The sequence below is a fragment of the Aedes aegypti genome, chromosome 1, assembly GCF_002204515.2.
Source record: "Aedes aegypti strain LVP_AGWG chromosome 1, AaegL5.0 Primary Assembly, whole genome shotgun sequence".
NCBI classification, from domain to species: domain Eukaryota; kingdom Metazoa; phylum Arthropoda; class Insecta; order Diptera; family Culicidae; genus Aedes; species Aedes aegypti.
In genome coordinates, this window is record NC_035107.1 from 45,163,267 (window position 1) to 45,182,613 (window position 19,347).

The window sequence follows — 19,347 nt, forward strand, 5'->3', positions numbered from 1 at the left end:
TAATAGTTTATGTACACAAACCTGTAATAATTTAATAAAAACCAGAATAGCCAGTAATTTCAAGGTATGTGCATTCAAATTATTTTCCTATCGTGTTCTTACTATGAAAACAATCAAATTTCACAGGATTTTTGCCCGAGACTTCTGATGCCGAGTCTCGTATGCTTGTCCCGCTGCACATAATCTCCGGTAGCAGGAGTACTAGGCCAGCAAGTCAGCCTTTAATAAATAATGCTCCCGCATCGGACTAAATTATGTGTTGTTATATTATTCAATAAAATGTTTTTATGGTCATAGTTTTCTATTGATTATTTATCTTAGAAATGAAACATTAAAATCGATTTGCATTTTATATATTTCAAAAAGAGTAAATTTTCTGTTATTTGCCACAAGAAATCGGTAAGTATTTCATTGATTCGACTTATGAATCGATCTGAATCATGCCAATGGGGTGTCTTGCTTATTTCATAAAACAGCATTATGAAAATTGAAATGATAATTTAAGAATTTCTTCTATTAGCAGTATAAACTACATTAGATTTTATGACACTAATTATTATTCTACAGTTCGTTTTTTATACCTCGTGGACAATACATTTCATTCTGAATATTTACAGAATTTCCTATGTGTTCATCTACTTAATATTAGGTAACTGATTTCCTAACGTGTGGAAATCGAATTTCCACCTATTTTGTCGTGTTACTACTCGATTTACAACAATATGTAGTAAATTACTGATGCATATTGAGCTGCGACGCGACGAAGGATAAAAATTCGATTTTTACACGTTTTTACAGCCATTTTCTAAAGCAATACAGATAATAATGAAATATGAAATACATCAGAATCCTCATATTCCTTTTATTAAACTAATTTTCCTTTTTCTGTATTTTTTTTTACAATTTCCAAGACAATTTCCACCTTTGTTCATTGCCGTACTTCCTTCCCCCGTAACTAGGCAACTTATTTCCTTTGAAAACATCCAAACAATTTGATGGTGCTCCCGTACATAAATCCGTAATCAGCGTCCAATACAATGCTTCCAATTGCAATTTTTCATAATAACAACCTTATGAGTTTTTCACACTAGTCACAGCTATGTGAATCATAAGGTGGCCTTATGAAATTCATACACGTTAATGAGGTCTATTATGCTTCGCAATTATGCTTTTCATCGAACTAATATGAAATCCATAATAGCCTTATGAAAGATGATATCATTGAGGAAATGACTAATGACGGCAATGAAAATCATAAGGCGCGCAGTAAATGTTCATTATATTTAACTATTTTCTCAATTATGATTACCATTTTAACGATATGAAATCCATATTAGCCTTCTGAAATAGGTTTTTATACATTTTTCAATGCTTCATAAGGGAAAATTTATAAAATTCGTTAATTAATTTGCCTGAGTGTACAAATAATTCAGGACCGAAGAAGTTATTCTTGTTCAATTTATTTAGATATGATTCGCTCTATATCCAAATGATTCATGTCATGTGACACTTCATTTTTGAAGAATGCAGTACTGTTTCATTTTACATTCAAATGATTCAGGTCCGATTCACTTCATTTTCAAATGTTTCAGTTTTGATAAGCTCATATTCAAGTGATTCACATCTAATAGTTCATTCATTTTCATCTGATATCAAAATTCATCTTCATATTCAAGTGAATCGTGTCTGAGTTACTTCATATTCAATTGATTCAGGTTTTTATACACCCAGACTACAATTATTCCGGTTTGTTTTGTCTAGTTATCCAATTGTTAAGGTTTATTTTAATTCACGTCTCAGTACTTCAGAGCTTATTTACTCATTTTAAAGAGGTTCATGTCTGATTCATTTCATATTCAAGTATTTCAGGTCTGATTCACTTAATGTTGAACTCGTTTGAAATGCTCACTAGCGCCAAACCAAACTGTTTGTCTTTCGGATGTCCTTGACCTTCTGAACAACTTTGCCGAAGACTCGAACTTTCTATCTCTTGTGGATTACAAGCTAGAACTTGTTTAAAATGCTCAATATTACATGCTCACTAGCGCCACCTAGCGGCGAAATCTTCAAAAAACAGTTCGTCTTCTGGATGTCCTTGACCTTCTGAACAACTTTGCCGAATACTCAAACTTTCTATCTCTTATGGATCACAAGCTAGAACTAGTTCAAAATGCTCTACACATGCTCACTAGCGCCACCTAGCGACAAAATCGCGAACTAAACTGTTCACTTTTCGGATGTGCTTGATCCCCTGAACAACTTTGCTGAAGATCGCTTCTTTGCAAGTCGTAAGGATCTCGAGATATAGCAATGTGAAATTACCTGTTTTGAAGTGATGCTAAACTTTTCAGGGTGATTCAATATTCAGCTGAGTGTTGCAATACTTATTTTAGTGAGTCCGTATTTATGACGGGTAGTGTATATGACTTTACCCATTATGCGCTGTTGAAGTGCTGATTGCACTCCACACATAAGAGCAAATACAGTCGACTCTCCACATCTCGATGTTCTACATCTCGATATCTCTCCCTAAGTCGATGATTTCATTGGTCCCTTGAGACTGCATACATTTTCTCTCTCCATATTTCGATATCCTCCTTATCTCGATATCTCCATATCTCGATGTGTTTCTGTTGATTCTTTGTTCCCAATTTTCTCTCCGTATGTCGATATGACCAACATCGAAGGTTACTAGACCAAAGTTTTGTGATTCAAAACAAATTAGTAGCGCCAAATGACGTCTGTTTGTGGATTACTTTATTGGCAACGAAGTGTTTTTCAATCTAGTATTCATCAAAAATTTGTTCTTTGTCTCGATCTCTCCCTATCTCGATGGTCCCTTCGATATCGAGATGTGGAGAGGCGACTGTATTTCCGCCTGAAAAACGGTGCAGTTTCTACCAAGTGAGTAAAACTGATTCAGCCTTAGCTCACGAGAATATACTCCTGCACCAGCTCTACCTTCAAGAAGGGAGCCATCAGTGTAACATACTACATTGTTTGATGTACATCTTTCCAAATAGCCAGACGTCCACTCTTCCCGTGAAGGGAATTGTGTGGTAAATGTCCTGTAAGGAATGTGACAAGCAATTGTGAGATCACTTGGAGCATGGACAATTTTGTCCCAATTCACCAAAAGTGGAAACAACGAAGTGTGTGTAGATCTACGATTCACTGGATTTTTCTTAAGTAGATCCAGTACCCATAAACGGTAAGAGCAAGAAAGTGCTTCTTGTTCAACATATATGTGTAGTGGCGCAACGTCGAAAATGGCCTCAAGCGTTGCTGTGGGAGTTGTAGAGAACGCACCAGACATCGCCATCAAGCACATCCTTTGGAGATGGCCTAATTTTGATTGGATTGTTCTCACTTCGCCCTTTTGCCACCACACAAGACATCCATATAATGAAATAAATTTATTTGTTTATTATTGTAACTCATCGGACTTATTAGTCTAAATGATAATAAAAGGAGCAATTAATATAACTAACAATACATTATCATTAACATTCAAAAAGTGAGAATCACACTAGTCGTAATCGCGTAATATGGTTGACAAAACGTTTAGCAGGTTCACCGTATTCATATTCCTCTTCCACAATTGAAAAGGTCCTTATCATTGCAGAAAAAGGCTCGTTGTAACCGAAAGTGGTGCGATGAAATCGATGTTGGATCACAGCTGTGTTGCAAGTCCATATGAAGGCGCGAACATCGATTCGGGATAGCAACCCTGGAGTGTTCAGTTCGTTATTGATAATTTTAGCTGCAGTGGAAATCTGTGCAATATTACGCCGACGTTCCAACGTGTCCAGATTGAGTAATTGGCACCTATCTGGATAGGGAGGTAGGTTTACAGGGTCACGCCATGGTAAACTACTCAGCGCAAACCGTATGAACCGTTTTTGAACCCTCTCAATTCTCAAGTTCCAAGTGAGTTGTGTTGAGAGTGTAATTTTACAATCGCCTACCCTCGTATCGAGACAACATTTATGTTGTGGATTCACCATGATCGTGTGATGTCGAATGTTATTGTTTATGTTTATGTTGATGTTTATTATTGTGAATATATCATTCGTTCGAGTACTGTAGAGAAGTACGCCGGTGTTTTATTTTTCTCTTTAATTGACGAGATTGGAGAGTGGCGTGCGATGGCCGCAGATTCTACTGAAGTGAAGTTTGAAAAGAAAAAGCATATAGTGGAACGAAAGGCCGCCGAGAAAAAATGTAAAGCAGTGATTATATCGGCCATCGCTGATAATCAGCTAGAGTTGGTGAAGGATTGTGCAACCCCGAAGCGAATATGGGATACGCTAAGGGCAGTTTTCGAGCGGCGCGGTGTTGCCGGCCAGTTGTTTATAAGGAAGCAGCTCCTCACTTTGAAGTATGTGGAGGGAGCTGGTGTGAGTTTGCCGGAACACTTGCTGCAATTTGATAAGCTGATTCGTGAATTGAAGGAAAGTGGTGCGGCTGTAGAAGACTGTGATGCGATTTGCCACTTGCTGTTGACGCTTCCATCATCATTTGATTCAGTGGTAACCGCCATCGAGACGCTTCCTAATGGAGTTACAATGGCGTTTGTGAAGAAGCGTTTACTCGATGTGGATCTGAAAAAGAAGAATATGACGAACTGTGATGATGATAGCGACGGTGTTGCCATGATGAGTAGGCACACCAGGAGAAGAATAACGTGTTTTCGGTGCGGTAAATTTGGACACAAACGTATTGATTGTCGTGTCAGGCTGCCAGTTAATTCGGATCCGAGTGGTTGTGAGCAAACAAAATTTGAAAAACGTAGAACGAGCGTAGCAGTTGATGAAGATCGTGCCTCGGATCGTGCGGATGTTGTTTTCTTGGCGTCAAAGGAAGAGCTGGTGGATGCGGAGTGGATCCTGGATTCCGGAGCGACGGATCATATGGCGAACGATTCCAGCGATTTTAATGAGATGCGACGTTTGAAACGCCCCGTTGAAGTGTTGGTGGCAAATGGAGAAAAGCTGACGGCAGAATATTGTGGCGATGTTATACTGTATGCGGCAGTTGGAAATAAGAAGAAGAAATGTGAAGCCAAGAATGTGTTGTACCTCCCCGGTTTGAACTGTAATCTGCTGTCTGTTAACCGAATTGCGAGATCGGGATTAGAGGTCCGGTTCCATGGTGACGTGGCGGAAGTGATAGCTGATGGAAATGTAGTGACTGTAGGTCAGCACAAGGGCAAGCAGTATAAGCTTAATGTGTTGTGCAAACGTGAATGAGGCGAAGCAACAGCTGAAGACCCGGACAGTATGCCACGTCAAGGAAAAATTGTGTATTGGCGAACCTGATATTTTGACAAGAAGGTGTATCCTATAGATAATGAGATTTATGAGCAAGTTGTAAGATGGGATGATAGAAAATGTGTAGCTTGTGATCTGATTCATGGATATTTTATATTGTGACATCGATAAGGAACTGGTAGTTTTCGTAGTTGTTTTAGACTTGTGTGATCAAGTTGTCGATGTGTTTGTTTGTCTATTGTTGATAGATCTGTGATATGAAGGAACTGTGATATGTATGTACTCGGGTTGTCGACTTGAGGGGGCGTGTTGAGAGTGTAATTTTACAATCGCCTACCCTCGTATCGAGACAACATTTATGTTGTGGATTCACCATGATCGTGTGATGTCGAATGTTATTGTTTATGTTTATGTTGATGTTTATTATTGTGAATATATCATTCGTTCGAGTACTGTAGAGAAGTACGCCGGTGTTTTATTTTTCTCTTCCCGGTCCGTGATTTCCGTTCGACTTCGTTTCTCGTTTGCTGTTGTTGTCCGCTGTGTGGTGCCTCCAACAAGTTGGTGAGGAGTCCAAACAACCGAGGCAGTCTCTTAAATTGGGCGGACAAGGGCACATACAATGTCTTAAGACAGTAGGGATCCGTGAAGTTTTGCGCAATTTTAGAAATAAACTCAAGCTGCCGATTTGCCTTGGCAATGATTTCCGTCATGTGGGGTATGAAGGTCAGCTTAGTGTCCAATTGAGTCCAAGGTCGCATACTTGATCTACTCTGTTCAGTAGTATACCATCGATTTTGTAGTCAAAGATGATAGGGAGTTCAATTCGATGGAAAGTCATTGCAGAGCATTTTGTGATGCTTATCGTCACGCCGATTTCTTCGGCTCCAATTTACAAATCGATCTAAGAGGGTTACTTATACGTTATACGCATAATTGTCCCATGTTCCAAAATATGCAATCGAGAAAAACGCATTTAAAGATTTTAACACATTTAGGCCTCGTATTGACCTGGGGTGTGGTAAATTGAATTAACATCTTTACAATAGTATAAAGAATAGCGTGTTCATTGGAGTCAGGAGTTTGTATTTTGGGGAAAAAGTAAATTTAGCTACGAAATTCAAAGTGGGACTGTTATGCCTAGAAATACGGGTTTTTTGGTGAATTTCTACGCATAACAGTCCCACTGATTATAGTGATAAATTATGTGCTAAGTATACTGCTGTAGATGACCGTTCTTACGTATAGATTGTACTGTATGTAGAGGATGTATATCCTTAAAGACTATGTTAAGGCACCTAATGAAGGCTCAAGTGACATGTGCCAAACGGAGCTACGTGTGGGGAAGTAAAAAAAACGATTTTATAGTTTGGGATGGAAAGCAAAGTTTTCTGTATATGTGATAATGATAAAATGTATTAGTTAGTGAAAGAAAGAGTGGATGAGTTAATCAGAGAGTTTATAAGATGTAAAAATTCCTATATTGACTCTTCCAGCTGCAGACTTGACAAAAACTCATCTGCGAATTCAAGGTTATTCTGCGGAGTAATTATTTAACTCAAAATTCATTACACAAATCTTCACACGATTTGACATTTCTTTGGACTTGGTAAGCAAAATCATGATATTTGATACATCGCAAATTAAGTTTTAGAACCTCCAACATATTTGCCACTTGCTCCGAAGAACCAGTAATCCGGAATAAGCCAGTTTGTGGCGAGGTCATCCAGAATCTCTTGAACTATTCTTCTTTTGACTTGATTTGCAAATTCATGAAGTTTAATATATCACAAGATAGGTCTCATAATCGCCGATATAATGACCACTTCCTCTAGGGAACAGGGTATCCAAAACAACCTGTCATGTTATCAAGTCATCCAAAAATGTTTGAATTACCTTTCTTTAGCTTTGATTTGGGAATTTATGAAGTTTGATGTTACCAGCAAGGTTTCGGAGCCGACAATTTAGCGGCAATTTCCCCCTGGGAACCGAGAACTCGGAACAATCCGACATGTGGTCACGTCATTCAAATACCTGTGAACCACCTTTAGACTTGAATTCATGAAAATTGGTAAGTCGCAAGTCAGGTTTCAGATTCGCCGATATAATGGCCACCAGTGAACCGGTATTCGGAGCAACCCAGCATGTGGCCAAGTCATCCAAAACCGGTTGAACTATTTTTATTTAGTCTTGGTTTGCTAAATCATGAAGTTGACTTGTCGCAAGCCATGGACTCTAAGTTAAAGTGATCACTGATTCATCAAGTGGGATTACCTCAGTAGTCTTCGTGACGAATACAAAATTACGGTAAATTTCAATCGTTGACCGCGGTTTCAAAAACTAGAATAATTGTGTGATCATTCTTGAAAATTCAACTGTTCTCAATTGAAAAACTGATGGGAAATAATATATAGATATTGAAAATTTCAATCAAATTTGGCATCAGGCTCGCATGAATGATGAATGCATTCCGTTAGTACATACACATAAAACAGGTTGTGTTCCACATAGGATGTAAAGCCAACGTAAGAAGATATTCAAAACGATTTTCCCAAACAACAGCTAATTAAAAACTGCGTACTGAATATTTTGTTCTAGATCAGCGCTGCGAATTGTTTAGTGTGACTGTTATGCGTAGAAATACAGTAGTGGGACAGTTATGCGTAGAAATTCATCAATGGGACAAATTGACTTGGCTTGCTTTTCATTGAGTTTGCGAACAAAGTTCATTTTTGGTAAGTGTTTTCTAAAACTATACGTAAAAATAAACTGTTTGATGACAAAAAGTCAAAATGCACAAAAAGTAACATGGGACAATTATGCGTATAACGGCAGTACAGGTCGGACTCGATTATCCGGAGTATTTTTGCCTCCGGATAATCGAATCCTCCGAACAATCGAATCCTCCGGATAATCGAATCCTCCGGATAATCGAATCAGTAAGAAAAACATTGAAATCTTCGATAAAAGAACTTAAATATTATCTTTTCTCGTTATTTTATTTATATGATGCAGTGGCGTAGCCAGAAATTATTTCTAGAATACTAGGGATCTTCACAAGAAAAAAAAAATGTTTACCAGCATACAAAAAAAAAAACACTTTTTCAAACCCCCCTTTTCTGAAATACGTTCAAAACTGGAAAAACCATTCATGTTGTATATTGCAATACCAAATTATCTCAGATTTATGCACAAAAATTGAAAAACAAGAACATCAAAAAATAAATTATGGATAATCGAGTCTAAAATTCCGGATAATCGAATCCTGGATAATCAAATCACCGGATAATCGAGTCTCCAGATAATCGAATCCGACCTGTACATGCTAAATGCAGTAAATTTTTTTTTTTTTTTTTCATTAATGCATATCGCATACCCTTACTGCGTGCGTTCGTGCGTTTGCTTTTCGTTCCAAAGTCGGGCGCTGTAAATTTTATGGTTTAATTTTTTCTCTTAATTTTTTGCACCATGGCGCAATGGTCAGCGGATTAAAGTAAAATAAAGAACCGGTGGCATGATGGGATGGAGCGATAAAACCCCGTGCTTGATTAATTGGGGGTGCGATCGAAAGTGCTGATTTTATGATAATGTTCAATGCTCGTGTCAGATCGAAGTAAACGGATAATAAAAACGAGGGGTGCAATTGATCGGTCCCCGGATAAATTAGGGGCTATTTATTAAGATAAAACTGATAATTATGCACATGTATGCCTGAAGGAGGCGAATGGGGTTCAATTCAATTGATTAGTGGAGCCCTTCGCTTTGTTCTTGTTGCTCAGATACATGTTGAAGTAGAAGTAGTACTTTTGCTTCTCTGGATCTGAAGCGCCCTGGTCCTTTGTGTTATCGGCACATGCTTTAACCACCACTTCACACTTCTGCTTGGGACACACAGGGCACCCCAGAAGGGCATCCGCTGAAGGTTCCTCGGTGCTGGGGATGTCCTGATCGCACTTGAAGTGGAACGTAATCGGGTAGGCGTTCATCCGGGATCCGAAGCTGATGTACCTCACGTCCAGTGGTCCTTGATCGTCAAAGACGTTCAACAGAGGCTTCCGATCGTTGTCATCCAGCGTGATCGTGATGTTACCTTCCTTCAAGATTCGGAACCTTATCTTGAACTTATCTCCTGGGAACAACTTATCCTTTGGACTGTGATACGCTCGCATCTTGATCGTCTCCCTGTAGATCACCGTGTAGACATTGCCCAGCCGAATCTCGTACGTCCGGGCAAAGTCCGGATACTCAAAGGAACGATCATTGTTCGAAAGCAACATAGCGATCTCCTCCTCAAAGTTCCGGACCTCAATGTACATGTGAAAATCAACGGGAACATCCTCCGATCGCACGTTACCGATCTCGTCCAGCGCCCAGTACTGATCGTACGTCCCCGTTATATCCGTGTGCTGGAGACAGTTCGTTGGCACTTCAGATCACATCGAAACACCGAAAAACGTGAAACAATCTCAGCTTAATTTTCGCTCAAAAAGGATTAAACGTCAATTTCAGCAACAAAAAATTACCATCAACGGCCGCTTCGAGCTGGCCACAAATCGCCAAACAAATGATCGCCATTAATCTGCCTAACGGCATTCGAGCGGATTTCGGCCGCGACACCATTTTTCGACTGCGGACTTCTTCGACATTCGCGTGTGACACAAACCGAGAAATAGAACTTCTAAATTGAGCCCCGCACTACGATCGAGTTGGCCGAGTTTTTTTTTCTTATCAGTGTTTTATTACAAGAGCACAACGCGGAACAAGGCAAAGTGTCGGCTTCCATGTGTCCCGATTTATCGTTCATAGGGGGGCGGCTGCTGCGAAATTTCTTCCGCGCTTCTAATTCTAAACTATATGTGTTTGCTGGGTGCAAATCGAAGATTTATGATTCTCTAGTCTAGCCGCGTCGTCGTCGAGGCGTTGGTGACTGTGCGTAGGAATGTAGTCTATATTATAGTATAGATATCGAGAGAAGTGGCGCAGTGCTTTATACAAATGAAGATATCAATCATCGGGTCTAATGAATGTAAATGCGGTCAAAAGATCCTAATCCTTTTCCAGAAATTTCCTTCTTCTAATGGGAACCATCAATCTTGGTTTTTAGAAAACAAATACGTTTGTCGGAAGCATCATTTGGAGTACCAATTAATGAATTTAAAGCTCCTTCGTTGAAACATTTTTATGATAGCTTTTTAGATTAGCACAAATGAATTGATTCCGAATAATTGCCATGGTAAAATTTATGCTATGACTGAAATCATTATCCTATCATTATTCCAATGATGAAACGCGAGATTCTGGTTTCTGCGTACAGGTTCTTTATCGCGAATTTGTTTAAAATCGAGTATTTATGAAATGCTTAGTTCTCTATTCTGATTTAGAAGTGAATCGTGAAGTAAGATTTGTGTTGATTACAATTGGGTGAAGAGCTACTTGGCCTCTTTCATGATTCAAATGGCATTGGCATTTCTCGGATGAATTGTTTGAAACTTTGCAATACGACGCATTAATTTCATTTATTTAGTTAACATCTAAACAGATAACACAGAACAGATAGCCATCCAAGAACAATAAGCAATTTTCGGCTAGAGTACGGGAAAATGTGTAGAAGAGTAGGCGAATAAAACATTGTTTGCCCAATTTGAATTTACAGTACAGGATATTGACGTTAGTCTCGTCTAAAAAGATCTACTCCGCTCGTATAAGTTATTTGACGTTATGTAAACGTCGTTGATTTGCCAGCACAGTAAGCCTTGCATCAAGAAGGTAGTGTAGGTGTACCAGTATTCACCACCATAAGGTAAAATATGTTTTATAAATAAATCAAAAGACCTTTGATTACCGTTAATACGTTGAACGAAAGCTTCCAGTCCATGTTTAGCAGAAAAATATAAGCACTGGTCAGAAAATTTGTTTTTGTTTTGAGAATTGTGGTGACGAGTTGACGACGGTACGAGGGTGACGAGTTGATCACTTGCACCAGTATTATGCCGTGTTTTTTTTTTATATCAGTATCTGAATTCGTCATTTAAGTTTATTCTTTTATTTATGGTGGTGAATTCAGGAACACCATGGTGCAAAGGAGCAAACGTTCTGAGGATTTTTTTTTTCTAATATTTTCTGAGAAAAAAATTTAAATTTCTTAGAATGTTTCCGTACGATTTCAAAACGATTTGACTAACACTCAACGATTTTTGCTCATGTGTTTCGTAAAACGGTATATAATTCGGGTGGTGAATACCGGTTCATCTTCCCTACATAAATCAAAATATATGCCAACAAAAGCCCGATAGGCTCCGAAAGGCAAACAAGAACGATTCCCCGCTGTTGGGTTTAAATTTTCTTTGGAAATGTGTATAAAATGGTGTGGTAACTGGTAACTGGTACCGTTTTGATTCATATTACGGACACTTAAGGCCTCAGTGAAGTATAACCCAGCTTGGACCATACAAAATAAATCATTCTGTATGATTTTTTAGCGTTATCGAGCGTCGGAAGCCCTTAACTTTCGGATGGTGGGTAAAGAATACGTTTTGATTCATATTACGGACACTTAAGGACTCAGGGATATATAACACAGCATAGAGCATACAAAATAAATCATTCTACATGATTCCTTAGCGATATCGAGCGTCGGAAGCCCTTTACTTTCGAACGGTGGGTGAAGAATACGCTTCCGCAACTTCAATAATTTTAAATAAATCAAAATGTGTGGCCTTTTCATGATTCTTATTCCGGACGCTTCCTCACTTTTGCCTCATATTACGGACACTTTGAATCGAATTCCGGACAGCTCATGATAATCATTAATGGAACAGTCAAATCATCAATCGAAATCGTTAAACCACCAAAGAGCATTATAAATTTTCAAAGATATTTATGGAAAAAGTTTATTAAAACGAGCCTTGAAATTCAGAACTTTTGAACAGCAAAAATTGAAACATTTCGCGTGAAATGTTTCCCATACAAAGTAGAGTGTCCGGAATTTGAAGCTGTCCGTAATATGAATCAAAACGGTACGCGTCCGCAAATTGAATAATTTTAAATAAATCAAAACGTATGGCTTTTTCATGATTCTTATTCCGGACGCTCCCTCACTTTTGCCTCATATTCTGGACGCTTTGATTCGAATTACGGACAGCTCATGATAATCATTAATGGAACAGTCAAATCATCAATTGAAATCGTTCAACCACTTAAGAGACGTCTAAGGTAGTTGGGCATTATAAATTTGCAATGATATTTATGGAAAAAATCCTAATAAAACGAGCCTCGAAAATGAGAACTTTTGGACGGCGAAAATTGAAACATTTCGTGTGAAATGTTTCTCATACAAACGAGAGTGTCCGGAATTTGAAGCTGTCCGTAATATGAATCAAAACGGTAGTTGGGCAGTATAAATTTGCAATGATATTTATGGATAAAACCTAATAAAACGAGCCTCGAAAATGAGAACTTTTGGACGGCGAAAATTGAAACATTTCGTGTGAAATGTTTCCCATACAAACGAGAGTGTCCGGAATTTGAAGCTGTCCGTAATATGAATCAAAACGGTATGTGTGACCGAAGATTTCGACCTGTACCAACCACTATCAAGCTTGACCCGACCCCTTGCTTCACAGTCAATGAATTTGTTTTTTAACTTACGATAAATGAAAGAAAAAGATGACGAAAAATGTTTTGTTTCATGTACAGTGTGCCGCAAACACTGTTTTTGCTTAACGTGCCTCCAAACCTCTTCCGATCGTGTTGCTTTTACATTCTCGGGAAGGATGGCATTGAAATTATCCAATTTTCAATTCCACTGTTTTGTTTTGTGTATAATTTTCCACCAATGGTTTGCTATGATGAAACTGCAGCAGAAAAAACAGCTGTCAGTCAGATGTGGAAATTTTTAGACGAGTGCAAGGTTGGTTGACTTCCAATCAATCAGAGTTTTCAATCAGAGTCACGTTTTACAAGGCCTAAGTGGGTATTAAGAAATCAGCCCTTAAGGACAAGTCGCCCGTCATTCGTTTTGGCAGCCATGTTGACATTGCAGATCGCAATTTCAAATTGAACTAACTCAGTCCTTATAGCTCATATTCATCCGGAAAAGTATCACTATATGTGCTGAATTGCAGAGATCATGCTGATACTTTTTCAGATGCGTCAGTGCAATTCCAACTGTTTTTTTTTTCAATTCGAAATTGTAACGGCCTACTTCGCCTTAACCGCACATGGTAAGCGCTCTAAAATGATTATGTTTAAAAAATCCTTGACTTCATAAGTGCGCACTATAAGAAATGCAATTTTTTGTAAATAAAATTTAAATTGCTTCATGACTTAAAAAATACCAACGATTATAACTATGTTTTACTGTACAAAAATGTGTTGTGTTACATTATACAATTCTAACATATATCAGTATAAAAAGTTTCCTTCATTTCGGATGAAAATCCTTACTGACATATTATTCTGGAGATGGGTCAAAATTTATGCCAATCCAGTACAAACTATTACGTAAATTCTTAGGCGATTTTTGGTTGTTTGCGCAATTCGGAATTTTCGGTTTTGAAGATGACATATATCAAGATTTTTTACTGTAATATGATCTGTGATTGTATCATAATGGTCGCAAACTCTAAAAAACGACTTTTTTTTAATTATTTATAGAATTGTTTGTATGTTACCTAATGGTAATTTTAAACCTAATACCATAATTTTTCACTTATAGAGAGTGCAGACAGCTCAACTGTCTACATGCTTCTTGCCTTCTTTGTTTTCAATATTTAATTCTTGGCATGTGCACAACACACAGATGGACTATGAAAAAGGATATGAATATAAAAAATCAATAGCAGTTTGCCAACACACAACTATTTTTAGATATTCAACTTTTTCAAATGTAAAATCATCTAAAAAAACCTAGAAATTTTAAATACGTTGACTTGAATTTTGACGGTATTTCACGCTCTTCCCTTCAAATGTACCGTTTTCCAGTGACAGTTGGTGGCAGGCAGACTTTTGGGGGCTCGCAATCTAAGCCTGCTGTCTCCTCTCTGCTGGTCTGAGAACCTATAGTAACTGAATTCATCATGGATGAACATGAACCGAGGTAAAAAAACAGCATGCCGATGAAACGTCAAAATGTGTTCGAAGCAAAGTAACTTTCGAATCAAGTGACAGCATGAGAATAGGTTTGTATATGATATGGTTAATTTAGGTACATTTGCTGTCTCGGCATCTCAAGTAATCAAATAGCACTTTTATTCGCTCTGCATGTTAATATAGTGCCAATATAAATCTACCATGTACTCTATAAGGCCAAAAGCATGAATAATAAATCGAAAGATCTGATAAAGATACAGTTTTTGTTCAAAATCTTACTCTGAATCTCAGAAAAGGCATCTAGAAAACTCTTAAATTACAAACACCCTGAAAATTTAGGCCATCAACCATTTATTTTAAAACTCTGCTTTACCCCCTTTTTCTTCTGATAATCACAAAAAAGAGAGGTTCTTAATAGTTGAGGTAATGTTATCTAAAATTGTGTTTAAATGCCGGAAAAACGACAATACGTACTATACTCCGCCCACTAATATAAATAAAATTTCCGGTCGTAAGTTACCACTAGTTATATGCCGGTCATTAAAGTCATTAGAAATGAAGAATAATTAATATTGAAATTCTTACTTTTTCTCTAAGAGCATATCCTCTTGTAATATTCTTAAAAAAACAACTTAACACTACTTGTGTTTAATTATGAATCGTGGTTTACGGCTAACCAGCCGAGTGGAAGTTTAACAACTACCGAAAAGCTAAATATTACATATACTCTGCAATTGGATAAAATGGGCGCGTTACCCCTACGCCTACGCCCTAAAGCCCACACTATAGAAACCTCAGCCAGTGCAGTTGCTGGCTAGTGTTGTGTGCTATTTCATTACCTAAAAAATAATGCGCTCTCGGGATAGGCATTGGATATAAATAGATAGCGTTGGCATCTAATTCTTCCGAAAGAGGTGCACTTTGCGAAAAAGGACCAAGTGATTATTGAGCTGAAATCGAATTCAGGTTAACTTCTGCGTTCATGATGCCTCTCATGGCGTAGGGGTAACGCGCCCTAACTAGAGATCAGGAGTCGTGAGTTCGATTCTCACTGAGAAGACGTGTAACTTTTTCGCAAAATTTCACATCAATTTGTCCATCTAATCCAATTGCAGAGTATATGTAATGTTTAGCTCTTCGGAATTTAACACTATTTTTAAAGGACTTTTATCATTCATATTTGAACTCAATTAAATAAACTATTGTAGAATCTGATGGCTAAAACAGGAAGAAAATGCAAAACCACTTTTTTTACCCTCAAATCAAACGAAAATATTCCACTCCCTCTGAAGATTACCCTTGTTTTGCAACAACCTTGGAGTGAAAATCTTAAAAAAGATTTAGACGAGTTTTCTTGTCTAATTATGTACATTTTTCGAAAAATTTACAGTGTAAAAAGCTTGCCCGCCGCCACCAGGTGCGCTAGTGTTCGCGTTAATTTTGGCATCTGTTTTTGCTGTAATCTTTCCCTGAGAGAGACTCGCGAAGAGGAAAAATATTATGTATCCGGTAGAAATCAAGACCAACATTTATTTATAATTATTGTTTTCTCGGGCCCCGTGCGTCGCAGCTAATATGTGAATAGTGCGCTGTGATCATAAAAATCGTAAGAATGCAGCGCCACACTAAAAAACTGATTTCAAAATCGCGCGAGTTGAGGCGCGTCGCGAGTCTCACTGGCGCGATCCGGTTTGGTGGCGGTGCGACAATATCAACGTCATATGCAGCCCAGATTCCCCTCTCACGAAACGTCAAATGCAGCCCACCGTTTTTATGGCTGAAAAAGTGAAAAGTATTGTGTTCAAAGTAAACTGTTATTAAGAAGTTCAGTCGGCGGAGCAGTTTTTTCCAAAGTTGCTGATAAATCTAAGCAGAAGATTAATTATTTCTAATGTCTGCTACGTTTGCTGGCATGAAATTTCACTCAAACGGCTATTTATGATTCGATGTGATGCAAACTCAATCATTTTTTGCTGAGAGGTTCATGTGAGGATTTGAACAGCATGCGCATAATTAGTATAAACACAAAGTGGAATAAGAAAAAAAAAACTCAGCAATCACAGAAAAAGAAGACCGTCTTCGCGAGTCTCGTCTCAGGTCTCCTGGAAACACGTTTGTCAACTAAAAATTTTCTTCATCATAAGGGTTGCTACGATACAACTATAAAAAAATATAGTGTACGCAAGAATTGTCAGAAAGGGGTGATTCAAAATTTATGGCATACTAGCGTAAAAAGCTGAATTAACAATTTTGATTATTATTATTATATATTATTATTATTTCTAAATAATAATGACGATGATCTTATTCCAGTCGTATTAAGATTTCACCAGTGAGAGCCTGCTATTCTCTCTGTATTGCAATCAATCATATTGATTGAAACCGATGTGAAACAAATCGTTCACAAGATGACTTTCCCATTGTGAAGTAAGATTTACATAAACCTTGAATGTCTATGGGAAATAATGGAATAAAATTATAACTTACCGTCGCCTATTATGGTCGAATCGATTTTATTACGGTCACAATTATTTTTATTCTCGTTCGACAACTAAGGGTTCACTGTGAGTATGTAGTCAGAATACCACTCTTTACCATGATAACTAAATGTTTTACTAGAATAATTAGATCTATTGGCAACCCCTTCCAGTCCAACATCGTGACACAATCTATGGGCGTTCACTCAAAATATATAGGACCATACACCTATAACCCGAAACATATGGAACAATTCGTTTTGACCAAACAATTGCAAGACACTTCTCACTATGTTCAATGCTGAATATCACGCACCCATTGATGTGCACAAGTTTTTTTTTTCTATAAGTTTGATACGACGAAAATGGGCGCTTGTGACGAAGCAGATCACAACCATTTTTCTAAACTGGAAAAAAGCTTTGTTCGATCGGGAAAACTTTATTTAAGATTGAAACTGTGGCACTCCGGTATCTAAATGTTTTGCAGCACATTTCAAAATTTCATAATGACAAAAAACAGAATTGCTATTAACCCGTATAGGCCGGAGTGAAAGAAAAACTGCTAAAACCCTCACCGCTCAGCGAATACTTAACGGATTCAAATATGTTTTGCAAGTATACTGGTACAAATATCTACCCAGGTAACCAATAAGCATTTGAATAAGCTGCACAGCGGACTTCTTATAGCATGTGAACTGCTTTTTGTTGCATCAAAGCAGTTTATTAGCTTAGCTGCCATATTAGCTTCAATGCCATATTTTGGTATCATACCATAATTAGGTATTTTTCAGTAGTCAATACCTCAATTTGGTGTTATAATGGTATGGGAAAAACTGTTTTAAAAAAGTCAAAAATACTCCATTGAAGTATTCGACAGCTATTGAGGACTGCTTGAGGTATTGAACTACTATTGAGAAATTTCACTTTTATATGAAACTCCATTATGCATTATTTAGGTATTACACTACCTGATCAAATGGGTTACATGCATGGCTCGGCTCACCACATAGTAACGCACATGTGTCTATGCGCGAAAAATCGCTAAAAGGTAACGCGAAAAATATCTGTATGGCGAAAAACATCTAACGAATTATTTCTCGAAATTGGGAACTATTTTCGAAAAAAAATATTTGGTACCGGTTGTACGCGATGATAATGACTATCATGCCTACCAAATATTTTTTAGATTAATGCTTTCATTTACGAGAAATTTGAAATTAGATGCCTTTCCCCATACAAAATAAAACGAGAAAACTTCTGCTAATCTATTGTGGAGAAGAGCAAAGCAGGTAATCCATTGAAATTGGAGGAAGATATGAAAAAATTGTACACCCGATTCTGTTTTTGAACGGATTTTTTTTACAGGGCCGTGCAAAAAAAGTTTCCAAACAATTTTTTTTACCAAAACCTTATTTTTGCATGAAACGTCGAGAATTGGTGTTACTTTTTTTTGCACGGTTTTTGAAATTTTGAACTGAAAACTGTTTTTGCACGGTACGCATCCCCCGTGCAAAAACAGAATCGGGTGTACAGCCACGCAAAAAAGTTGGTCCAAGTGTTGTTCAGGACCTTATGAGTAGTGTGAAGAGAAAAGTTCGTGCACTTGGATATGGAATTGCAATTGAATAAAACAACGTGGTAAAATAGGTATTCAAAACATGTTTCATTTTACTTCCTGAAAGTTTGAAAATGACTGTTTGAAGGTGTTTATGTGTCGCAATTTCATTCCGTACACCCTTTACATACACACAATTGCAAGACACTTCTCACTGTGAAGCAAAAAACAATCTTTTGCACTAATATTAATAGAACTATTTTCAACGCTGAATATCACACGCCCATTGATGTGTACAAGTTTTTTTTTTCCTTTAAGTTTGATACGACGAAAATGGGCGCTTGCGATGAAATAGATTCTAAACTAAAAAAGCTTTGTTTGATTTGGCAAACTTCATTTAAGACTAAAAACTGTGACAATGTGGCATCTGAATTTTTTACCAAATATATCTATCCCTAACGCGGGTGGATCACCTTTTCGTGGTGCGTTACGGGGTAAGATCTACCAATTTTAACCCTAGTCTTAACTTGTTTGTCAGGCTAGGGTAACATGTTCTGGTAATTAAAATTTCAATTTCAAGTTTCTGAAATTGAATCTATTTTACCTAGCAGATGGTTAAACCCTCGGAGTTCACCAGTCCCGAGACTACACTTGAAGCCAGAATAACAATCGCGAGAATTAACTCAACAAGGACTGTTGAGTACTGGTAATTTAAGAACTCACGTGAATACTGGCGCGCGCCTTCGCTGAGTTATAAGTCTTTATAAAGGGTGTAAAAAGCGGGACCTTTTCATCACATTCGATTTTTATCAATCTCTGATGTAGCCTCTAGGCTGCTCAATGAGGGATTTGTGGGTTTGGAAATGCTGAGCACAGGTTCGCTTATTCTTAATAGCACTTTTACGTTGACTAAACCGGTCACTCACCTTTAGCAGGAGCTGGATTCTAACCA

At 37.7% G+C, this 19,347-nt stretch overlaps 3 protein-coding genes across 3 annotated transcripts in view; 1 reads left to right on the forward strand and 2 right to left on the reverse strand.

The window, feature by feature from the left end:
- Positions 1 to 19,347, reverse strand: part of LOC5566240 — a 323,292-nt gene that overhangs the window by 67,496 nt on the left and 236,449 nt on the right. The gene's annotated exons all lie outside the window — the stretch shown is intronic.
- On the forward strand, positions 4,914 to 5,252 carry LOC110674254. The gene has a single exon (XM_021838518.1). The coding sequence runs from the start codon at positions 4,914 to 4,916 to the stop codon at positions 5,250 to 5,252; it is 339 nt and encodes a 112-aa protein (XP_021694210.1).
- On the reverse strand, positions 8,912 to 9,975 carry LOC5579001. Its single transcript, XM_001664130.2, has 2 exons — positions 9,797 to 9,975; positions 8,912 to 9,699 (listed from the first exon to the last, which is right to left on the reverse strand). Exons 1-2 carry the CDS (start codon positions 9,891 to 9,893, stop codon positions 9,005 to 9,007), a joined length of 792 nt encoding a protein of 263 aa, XP_001664180.2. The 5' UTR covers positions 9,894 to 9,975; the 3' UTR covers positions 8,912 to 9,004.

Coding starts and splice junctions, on each gene's coding strand:
- LOC5579001 (XM_001664130.2), bottom strand. CDS start 9,893: ATGGTGTCGCGGCCGAAATCCGCTCGAATGCCGTTAGGCAGATTAATG. Junction 9,700..9,796: donor GCTCGAAGCGGCCGTTGATG/GTAATTTTTTGT, acceptor TGTGATCTGAAG/TGCCAACGAACTGTCTCCAG.
- LOC110674254 (XM_021838518.1), top strand. CDS start 4,914: ATGGCGAACGATTCCAGCGATTTTAATGAGATGCGACGTTTGAAACGC.